Raw genomic sequence first — 10,894 nt, forward strand, 5'->3', positions numbered from 1 at the left:
GCTCTGTGTAAACAGAGCTAATGCAGCGAGCCAAGCCCAGCTTCACCCCGCAGGGATGTGTCCTACCCGTGTGCTTCTGTTGATGCTTCACTGGGTGCCTTTGGTGGCCAAGGCTGACACCCGTGCTGCTGGCTGAGGGGTGACAGGAGGGTGAGGGTCTGTCCCACCCATGCCTGCCTGTGTCCCGATGGTTGCTGTGCTACGTCTCACCTCTGTCACTTTTCCTCCTGGCCCCAGTGGTGCTGCAGCTGCGGGGTAACGTCAAGGTGTTGCTGCTTGACATGTCAGGAATTCAGCCAGCAGGTCCCTGTGCTGATGAAGGCAATACCAACGCACCCGCGCAAGTGAGTTGTGTCACTAGAGACAGTCACCTCCCAAGCCCAGAGCTTCGGGAAGCCTCAGCAGAAGTTACAGGAACATGGATCCATGCCTGCCTGCCTGCCTGTCCTCAATGCCATCAGTGTAAGGCCCAGACTAGATGTGTCCCGAGATGACTGTCAGTCTGTGCTGATGAAAATCCTCTGTTCTTGTGGTGAATGCAGTGGTGATTCAGCACTGGGAGTAGAGGCGAAATGACAGCCTGAGGAAAATCTTTTCGCTCCGGAGTTCTGAAGCTTTCCAGGAAAGAAAAGAAAATTGAGTTGGGGAAAATATTTGCCTACTGCTTGATGGTCAGGGAAAGCTGCAGTGTCTGGGGTCTGCCTTTCACTGAGGTGTTCAATGAGCCATGTATTTCCTGCAGCATGTCCTGGCTTTTTATGTCCTACTCATTAAGGTTCTCATTCAAAGCCTATCACAAGAGAAGCAAGAGCCACCTTTGCTTAAAGATCTGAGGTGTGGGAAGGAAAAGCATGGAGTCATGGGGCAAAAGCTCTACCAGAGCCTTTGCCAGTCCGTGACAGGAACAGGGGAAAAGGCAGCAGCTGGAGCATTGTGTTCTCGGTGACAGGGCTGGGAGGATTTCTGTGGAGAAGAAAGGTTAAAAGCCATTTATAGCATCATATTTATTTCATAAATACATTTATTAGTTCCTTATTTCACTTCTAAGCATCCTGCCAATCCGCTCTCACAGCAGCGCAATTGCGGCTTTGAGGGGTGCAAGCAAGAGGAAGCAGAGGTGCCAAACGTGGCCATGACCGGATCATCTCTGTGATGGCTCCCGGAGCTGGCCTGTCCCAGCAGCATGACACAAGCCAGGCAGTGAAAACTTGAAGCACCTTCACCCTGCTCTTCCTGATCAGTTTGTGTCCTCTGTGAGGAGCAGTTCAACTATTTTCCCTTCCTCTTCTCTGTATAAAACTGAGGTTTGTTCAGCTGCAAAGAGCAGGCAGACAACAGAATCAGGCCACTGCTCCATCAGTGGCTTACCCAGGCTCTAACCTGGCAATTCCCCTCGCAGGAAGCCTTGGCGAGAGCTGTTCTGTGTGCAGATGCTGCACTGACCCTGCTCTGTGAATTGAATCAGGGGGGGAGGTCCTGAGCTGAGGACAAAAATCCTGCAGCCTCCCTCTCCTCCAGTGCACAGCCACAGGTGCTTTTCTGGCTGTGCTGAAGATCCATCCCAGCTCACCAGGAGCCTCAGCAGGAAGCACAAGAACCCTCCATAGGGCAGAGGCACAGGAATCTCCTCTGCCTTTACCTCCTCCTGATGGGACACGAGTATGGCACTTATAACATCCCCACCAGCTTCTTAGCTGTTCCAGTGTGGCTATTTTTGACAAGCGCCTTCAGATTCCTGCCTTCAGCGGCCACAAGAGGAACCAAAGACAGTTTCTACTTTTATTATTACATTTTAATAGTCTTTGATAGAAGAGAAGCAGCAAGGAGCCAACATGCAAAGCAATTAAAAGTCATCAGGGGCTTGAGCGAGCTCACCCGCAGCTCGACTCATGTAACTGCTCCCGCAGAGCAGCGATGCAGATGTAGCCCCAGGAGCCCACGTCCCCACACGCTGCTGCTCCGTCGGGCCCCACAGCATGACGAGTTCATGGCAGACACTAAACCAACACACAATAGTTAGGAGGACATGGACTGGTCTTTGAGTTTGTCTTCTGATGAGTCAAGCCTGTTATCTGACAAGAGTCTGGTGTGCTTTGACACCAGGAAATCACATTAGTTGTCTCTGCCAATGTTGAGAAGAGAGATCCTTCAGGAAGAGGCGATGGCTTTGACAGAGTTAGGGGATGAAGCACAGATATTTGGCTGCAGTTTACCTGGTTCATAGAGCTGAGACCTCTTTGAGTCAAACAAGGCTTTTCAATGCATGTGATGGATCTTTAGGCTAAAGATTTCCAACAGGGAAACCTTTGCAACCAAGTAGAAATGGATGTCCCTGTGAAGAAAGAGGCGCATCGGGCCTGGGCAGCCCTCACAGACAGCAGAACAAAACCCCACTGAGTCCCTCACAGCAGTTCCTCTGCAGAGACATTATGTCCTCCGGCACCTCTTCCTTTGGCAGGCCTCTGCATCTGAGCCACAGGAGCTGTCTGAGTCACTTCCCGAGGATAAGGAGGAGGAAGTCTTCGATGTGCCACAGTTCATGCTCAAGACCCACCCCAGTTTGTTGTGTAGCACCTGTTTGAGTCCAGGTGGAAGGGGCAGCACCTCCAGTGTGTCCACATAGTTGGGCAGGAGCTGGCGCAGGCGGTAGCAGCAGAGGTACTGCAGGGATGTGCAGCTGGCGCAGGACCGGATCACCTTCATGCTGCTCTTGGCTGCTGTCGAGCACACCATGGGGTAAAACTTCTTGTTCTGCAGCTTCGTGGCTGCAACCCCTGCCAGGGGACAGCAAGGGCAGGTTTCACGTTAGTTTTCACCAGGTGACCTCACTCCTCCCAGCTCCCCTGAACCTATTAACTACAGAGCTGTTTGAATCACTTGGAAAACAGCTCTTGGAAATGCCAATCCATAAAACAGCAATTGTAGCCTTCCTCCCACTTGCTCCATGCTTTGCTCCTGTTTTGCTGGTGTTTCCTCCTGCAGCCTGACTCTGAGCTCAGCCACATGTCCCCTGCCAGCATATGCCCTCACTCCTACCTATGCACTTGCGGTTCTTGAAGAAGGTCAGCGTCCCGTGCCATGTGTCCAAATGCACCCCGATGATGGAGCCTTGCCCAAACCTCGATGAGAAGTTTGTTTTGTCTCCCTTGTGGTGCAGCAGTCCTTCAAACAAACACACAAAGGCATTCAGTGGAAGGACTGTGCTCTGCAAATTCATCCCAACTCCCGCACTGCGACTTCCCGCCGCTCCAGCCTCACCCAGTGTCTATAAAACCCCTCTGATGCCTGATCGCTCCGCTCCCACCCCAGAGTGGGGTGACAAGAAGGGGGTAAGTGGAAGTTTTGCAACACCAGAGTGCAGGCAGCAGCACGAAACCCTCACCAGTGGCACCTGGGCTGATGGGAGCTGCTGGCACCTGCCCTGGCTGTCATTAACAAAGGGACTCACAGGTCTGGTAGCCTCAATCCCCTTCAGAGTGTTTTTTCAATGCCCTAAGAAAATGCTTGCTCCTGATGCTGCCCCTCCACCACTCTGCCACAACCCTGCCCATGTCACCTGTGTAGGACAGTCCCCAGCTGTCCTCATCCTTGCCCAGCAGGCTGCAGAACGTGTGGCGGTACTTGTCCAGGTTCACGTCCGATGTCCCAATTCCTACCATCTGGGAGGCAAGGCCAGGAGGAGAACACAAGCTTAGTGTCTTTCTGAGCAATAACATACAACTAAGACTCCCTGCCTCCAGCTCTCCCCAACTTTTCTTGGCACAGTCCAAGTCACCCAGAAGTTTTGGTGAAGCCAAGACAAAGGTTTCATGAGTTGGAGGCTCCCAGCTCCAATTTCTTCTCCTAAATGAGGCCCAGCTGAACTGCTGGAGAAGCTTGCTGTCCTGTTCAAGGAATCCCAGACTGGTTTGGGCTGAAACGGAATTTAAAGTTCATCCAGTTCCAAGCCCTTGACACAGGCAGGGACACCTTCCACCAGACCAGGCTGCTCCAAGCCCCGTCCAACCCGGCCTTGAACACTGCCAGGGATGGGGCAGCCACAGCTTCTCTGGGCACCCTGTGCCAGTGCCTCAGCACCCTCACAGGAAAGAGCTTCTGCCTAAGAGCTCATCTCAGTCTCCCCTCTGTCAGGTTAAAGCCATTCCCCCTTGGCCTGTCCCTACAGGCCCTTGTCTAAAGCCCCTCTCCAGGTTTCTTATAGCCCCTTTAGACACTGGAAGCTGCCCTAAGGTCTCCCCTTAAGGAGCCTTCTCTTCTCCAGGCTGAACCAGCCCAGCTCTCTCAGCCTGGCTCCAGAGCAGAGCTGCTCCAGCCCTTGCAGCATCTCCGTGGCCTCTTCTGGTCTCGCTCCAACAGCTCCACATCCCTCTTGTGCTGCTGCCCCAGAGCTGGATCAGGACTGCAGGGGGGGTCTCCCCAGAGCACAGCAGAAGGGGACAATCCCCTCCCTCTTGTGCTGCTCACGCTCTGGGGATGCAGCCCAGTGCATGGAGGGGTTCTGGGCTCAAGTGCTTACTGAAGCCGGGTCATAGGAAGCTGCTCATCGACCAACACCCCCAAGTCCTTTGCCTCAGGGCTGCTCCATCCAGTCTCCCCCAGCCTGTGTTTGTGCTGAGGATTGCCTCAATCCAAGTGCAGGACCTTGCACTTGGCCTTTTGAACTGAGGAATACTGATCACTGGTCTCCATCCCTACATTGAGCCATTGACCACAACTCTCTGCGTGTCGCCATCCAGCCAATTCCTTACACAGTGATGGTCCATCTGTCAAATCCATGTCTCTCCGGGTTAGAGACAAGGCTGCTGTACAGGACAGTCAAATACTTTGCACAAGTCCATTTAGTTGTTTGTTCCTTACCATCCATGGGGCCACAGCCCCATCACAGAAGGCCACTAAATTTGTCAGGCATGGTTTGTCCTTAGTGAAGCAGTGTTGGCTGTCACCAGTAATACCCTTATTGTCCATGTGCCTTAGCATAGTTTCCAGGAGGATCTGCCCCATGATCTTGCTAGACACTGAGGTGAGCCTGACTAGCCTGTAGCTATCCAGGTCTTCCTTTTTTTCCCTTTTTAGTAACAGGGGTTGTGTTTCCCCTTTTTCAGTCAGTGGGAGCCTCACTGGACTGCCACAACTTCTCAAATATTCTGGATAGTGGCTTGTTCACTTTATCCGCCAATTTCTTCAGGACCCCCAGATACTATTCGTGTCCCATAGACCTGAAGTAATAAATGCCCCATCCCTGGCAGTGTTCAAGGCCAGGTTGGACAGAGCCTTGAGCAACATGGTCTAGTGTGAGACAACCCTGCTCATGGCAGGGGGTTTGAACTGAATAATCTTAAGGTCCTTTCCAATCCAAACCAGACTGTGAATCTATGGTTCTATGACTTGTGCATCTTCAGGCTCCTTAGTCTCAAACCTGATCTTCTCCTACTTCAGTACTTCATTTTCACAATCCCTGTTCAAGGAATACTGGACATTTCTATGTGCCCATAAACAACTCTGCTGCACGTACCATGTCTGTGCCATAGACAGGGGAGGTCATCTTGATCTCCCAGAAGTGCTGCCCCTCAGCCAGCTCCTTGTTGCCGCGGATGGCAGCGGTGCCGCAGCTGTACTCCATGTGGAAGTTCACCTTGCGGTTGTCACATGTCAGCTGCGTGGCTGTTGACTTGTTCAGGTCATCCCACACCCAGTCAAAATCTGTTCAGGAAGCAGAGAGGGGACACGGTTGACTAAGGCCCTCAGGCAGTGATCCCCAAGCCAAAGCACAGGTGGGTGTTTGATCTGAAGGCCTGTCGTGGGGTTTATTTATTTAGGTTTTTACCATTTAAGAGGGTAAATCCTAAGCTGTGCACAGGGTTCCCTGGAGGCTGAACTATTCTGTGCTGTCCCACTGGGAAGGGTTCAGTGCTCTGAACCTGAAGCTGTTGGCATTCACCTCTTCCCATTTTGGCCAACACGAGGCTCCACGGACCCAGATGGAGCCTCTTTTCCTTCCCTCTGACACTCCTCGTAGGCTCAAGTGGCAGCTCCACCATGCCACAGGCTTTCTCAGCCAGCTAAGCCTACCATTTCCCTACCTTTCCCCCCTGCTCTGAGCACCCTGCTAGGATCAGTGGCAAAGAGGGTTATAACCATAAGAGCCTGTTTCACCAGTGGCCTAAGCCAGATTTGCAAGCAGGTCCCCAGAGGTGAACTCTAAGGCATTAACAAGCTCAGCACTTAGCCCCTGAAACACCACCAAGGCACATGCCTGTAATCTCCCTGCAGCCTGTGTGGCCTTGAGGTGTAAACAAAGGAGCTGGGGCAGAGTTAAGGGCACCCGTGGAAGCCAAAGGATCCATGCTGGATCCTCAGGGCCAAAGGACTATGGTGAATCCCTCCCTTACACTCATCCTCCTCGCCACACTGGCAGTCCTTGACGCGGTGGAGGCCATGCAGGCTGGAGCAGTAGGGAGCTTCACTCTGGTTCTCACAGTTGCAGTAGGACTCTCCAGTAACAGGGATGGCACTTGGGATGGAAGGTGAGAGGGAGGAAAACTCCGGCTCCGAATCAGAGTCGCTGTGCTGCCGGAGAGAAAACAGGAATGGCCATAGAATCATGGAATGGTTTGGGTAGGAAAGGACCTTAAAGCTCATCCAATTCCAACCCCCTCCCATGGGCAGGGACACCTTCCACCAGACCAGGTTGCTCCAAGCGCTGGCCAACCTGGCCTTGAACACTGCCAGGGATGGGGCAGCCACAGCTTCTCTGGGCACCCTGTGCCAGCGCCTCAGCACCCTCACAGGGAAGAATTTCTGCCTAAGATCTAACCTGAACTTGCCCTGTTTACTGTTTCCCCTGGTCACTACTGAAGGAGCCCAGGCTCATGGAGCTGAGCTGGCAGAGGGCTGCATCGTGCCCTGGCCAGGCTCACCACGCAGGCACATGAGGGGCTGTGCCAGGCGAATTACCCCACTTGGGGACCTGGTTAGTATGTGTCCAAGCCACAGAGACCTCCCAGCAGTGGGTATTCTATGATGCGGGTATGTTCTTTGTGCCTTCCAGGGGTGCAGAGCTGCCATAGCCTGCACACAGTGGGACAGGCCATGCCTAATCACACAGCTGTGGTTTTCAATGGGCAGGTTACAGCCAGCTGGAAACCCCAGCTGAGGTGTCACAACAGCAGAGCACAGAGCTGAAACTGCTGCTCTGGAGAGCCTGGAAGCTGAGAGAGAGGAGAGGGAGGCAAACAAGACAAGGAGGAAAAGGGCCAGGAGGCCACACAGGGGAGAGGGCAGAACAAAAGGGAAGCAGCTCAGCAGCAGGGCGGCAGCTCCTCGTGCCAGCACTGCAGACAGACCCACGAAGAACCCACAGGAGGATCAAAAGGCTTTTGATCGAACACAAAAACTTGATTTCTTCTTCCCCCACTCCAGGACTTGAAGATCCTCAAGGTCTTTCCCAACCTAACTGATTCTATGAGACCAAAGTGTCCCTTCACTCAATGCTTTAAGAGTCAATGCCCCATCTCAATCCCACTATGGGAGGCGTGGCGTCACCTCATGGATTCTCTTATGACACACTGCAGCAGGTTACTCTGGGTTTACACACTGGTCAGGTGTACCTGCTCATTATCACACCCTGGCAGACTTTGCAGGCAATATCTAAAGCCCATCTTTAAACTCATGTTCTTGTGGCTGTCTAAGACAGTGAGACTTGAAATGACTTGGGCTTACTTAGGTAATATCCACCCCTCCTTCTCTTGCCTGCATACTAAGAAGCTTGACTTCCATCTTTCACTGTCACTTCCCAATTCCTGCTATGGAGCAATCCAGCCATTCCCATTACTGCAGAAACACAAAGCTGCTCTGGCTGCACAGAAAACTCATTCTCTGGGAGCACAATGCCTGGGTTTGGACTGAGCTCTGGCAGGGGCCTCGCAAGGCTTGAACCTAGCTTTGAAGCTCCAGGAGCAGTTCCTTGTTTCCCCACTGCTGCACAGGGACCTGAACTACGCACTCAGGAACTGGTGAGAGGAGTAAAGGGCAGTGGAGGTGAACCCAAGTCACACCTCGCTCTGTTTTACTGACCACTTCTCCCCAGTGGGTTCCCATCTTCCAGGGCCACGTTCAGAAGTGACGTGCACGTTACAGAGCAGGATTTTCACTTTGAGGATATGTGAGGCTGTAACATCACAGATTGAAACAGCCTCACTCCCTCCACCACTGCACAAAGACCAAATGTCAGCACTGCCCTACAGCAAGCCAGAGCTCAGAACTGATCCAGTTTAACACACATTTAGATCACTACTTAACAAAGTATATTTAAAATCCATTGTATGTACTTTATGTATATCACACACATTTTATATGCTTAAAAAAGCCTTTAGTTTAGTGTCGATCAACTCCCTGGCTCAGCTGAGAGCTGTGGCGCATGGCTGGGGAGCAGTTTAGCATTCCCTGCCTAGGGAAGATATGCTGGGAGCCCTACAGCCCATGTTGGGAGTTTGGAGTAGGCTCATTATCTATTTGTGTTCTGATTTCATTAAATCTGTTCTGATTTGGGCCAGTTGCCAGCTCCTCAGTTACATGGATCTTGCAGAAGGGCCTGGAGCACAAGTCTGATGAGGAACAGCTGAGGGACCTGGTGGGGCTTAGTCTGGAGAAGGGGGGACCATATCACTCTCTACAACTGCCTGAAAGGAGGATGGAGCCAGGAGGTGGCTGCTCTCTGCTCCCAAAGAACAAACAATAGGACAACAGGAAACAGCCCTAAGCTGCACCAGGGGAGGTTTAGACTGGATATTAGGAACAGTTTCTTCCCCAAAGGGTGCTCAGGCATTGGAACAGGATGCTCAGGGCAGTGGTGGAGTCACCAACCCTGGACGTGTTCTCAAACCGTGTACATGAGGCTCTCAGTGACATGGTTTAGTGGTGGCCTTGGCAGTGCTGGGGAATGGTTGGACTTGATGATCTTAAAGGTCTTTTCCAACCTGGTTGATTCTATGATTCTACAGGGAAGGAAAACCTCTCCCCTGTGTCACTGCCGCGCTCAGTGTCACAGCAGCCTACCTGCCCGTCGGAGTCGTAGCCCCAGCCCCTCGTGCCACTGGCCAGGGCGAGCGCCCGAGTGTCTGCCTCGCGCCGCACCCCGCTCAGCACCAAGTGCCAGGCCCTGGAGCTCCGCGGGCGCCGCGCCATGCTGTTCCCAGATAGGTACGCTGCAAGACAAGGGACAAGAGTTTACACACAGCACTCGTGGCCTGCGTTCACTCACCACCCACTGGGCTCTGCCCTCTGAAGCAACCCCTCCCAGGTCCCCATAGAGCGCCGGGAACAGGTCGGCACAAACACAGGTCTGCACAGTCCCCACCAGCAAACCGATGCAAAATAATTCCTCCTGCACCACAAACATTCCTGCAGGAACAACTTCTCCCTGAGCCCACGTGTTGAACTGACCTCAGAAACGCTCTCAAAACCCGGCAGCAGCGGCAGCTCCCTCTCCAGCATCTCACTACCAGCCTGGCTCCACCAGGATCATCAGCCACCGAGACAGGGCCTCCCCAGCGCCTGTCACCCTCGTGGGCTCTGGGTGCTGCCTGGCCACCACCCTGTGTGGCTGAGCTGCGTGTGTCTCGCTGTGGGGAAGGCTGCTTGTTCACCTCTGAGCAACTGCCCACAGGGAGAAGACTTTGTTCTCAGTGGCTGGGGTGGGGAGACACCACTTGCTCTCTTGCTGAAGGAAAACCAGCCTTTACATGGGCCTGTCCTGACTTGCCTCAAGGGCACCAGACAGAGGCAAAGCAGCTGCCTCCCGACTCCAGCGGGCGTTGTTCAGATTTCCATAGGCTCCTTCCCTGTGTACAGCCTGAGACCACAGCAGCTCCCAGCCACCCCACAGGAGCATTGCACCAGGGGTGAGGTGATGCAAATAACAGCTCCTCAGCAAGAGGCACCCACAGGGCTGCAACCCTCCTCCCACCCCTTGCACCCACTCCCTCTGCTCAGCCTCTGGCGCTGCTGCCTTCCACATAGAACCACTCTGCGCACCCACACCGGGTCCGGTGCTGCCCTAACAGCATGTGAATCCTGCAAGTATGTGCTGGGCCAGCGCAGGCCGGTGCCTGCCGGACGGCACCGTTCCCATTCATCCTGCACCTCATTCCCCGACGGGACGGCAGCCCTTGGAAAAGCAGAACAGCCTGGGTCGCGACAGGTCGTGCCAGTGCCTACGAACGCTCTGAAGGGCTCCGGGCACCCCCCTGCCCAGGATGAGGAGGAACCCACCACTGCCGAGCACAGCTCTGCCGGGACAGCACCTAACACCGCGGCAGAGCCGCCCTGCTCGCCACCGAGCACTGCACTCCCGCCCCCGCAGCAGCTCCGCGCACCGGCACCTGCTTGAGGCCTCCGGCCGGCTCACCGGGCGGCGCTGGCCCAGCGCGGTGGTTGTCTCGGGCCGTGCTCTGTCACCAAGCGCTGCTGGGGCCCTCCCGCCGGCCGTGACCCGCTCAGCGCCCACGGCCCCGGCTGCTGCTCCCCGAGCGGAGCGCACCGCGGCGGTGGGCGGAACCGGAGGCACAAGGGGCGGCCCGCGGCTGTGCGACAGAGGGCCCCAGCTGCGCCGCACCGCACCGCACCGCGCCGGACCGGACCAGGCCAGGCCAGGCCGCCGCACTTCCCTCGGGCCGCACCGCGCAGCCCAGCCCAGGCCTCAGTTCCCACCCGCGTCCCGGTCCCGGTCCCGGTCCCGGTCCCCGTCCCCGTCCCACCTGCCCGGCGCGTCCCGCCCCGCGCTCCCCCAGGCCTGGCCCGGCCCCGCCGCCGCGCTCTGACCTACATTCCCCTCCCAGGACATAAACAATCCTATCTTGACACCGCCCCTCAAGCGCCCATTGGCTGAGCCTGCGCC

The 10,894-nt window shown here is 54.9% G+C and overlaps 1 protein-coding gene across 3 annotated transcripts; it reads right to left on the minus strand.

The window, feature by feature from the left end:
* Positions 1-1,770: 1,770 nt before the first annotated feature.
* Positions 1,771-10,843, minus strand: SPSB3 (splA/ryanodine receptor domain and SOCS box containing 3). Of its 3 annotated transcripts, none has more exons than XM_065683679.1 (7): positions 10,755-10,843; positions 9,055-9,203; positions 6,390-6,567; positions 5,513-5,700; positions 3,557-3,659; positions 3,037-3,162; positions 1,771-2,774 (listed from the first exon to the last, which is right to left on the minus strand). In XM_065683679.1, exons 2-7 carry the CDS (start codon positions 9,181-9,183, stop codon positions 2,428-2,430), a joined length of 1,071 nt encoding a protein of 356 aa, XP_065539751.1. In that variant the 5' UTR covers positions 9,184-9,203; positions 10,755-10,843; the 3' UTR covers positions 1,771-2,427. The 3 variants fall into 3 exon arrangements, with proteins under 3 accessions (XP_065539751.1, XP_065539755.1, XP_065539752.1); XM_065683683.1 differs by lacking the exon at positions 10,755-10,843 and adding an exon at positions 10,406-10,591; XM_065683680.1 differs by lacking the exon at positions 10,755-10,843 and adding an exon at positions 10,380-10,591.
* Positions 10,844-10,894: the final 51 nt, after the last annotated feature.

Source organism: Lathamus discolor, chromosome 6 (genome assembly GCF_037157495.1).
Source record: "Lathamus discolor isolate bLatDis1 chromosome 6, bLatDis1.hap1, whole genome shotgun sequence".
Classification (NCBI taxonomy): domain Eukaryota; kingdom Metazoa; phylum Chordata; class Aves; order Psittaciformes; family Psittacidae; genus Lathamus; species Lathamus discolor.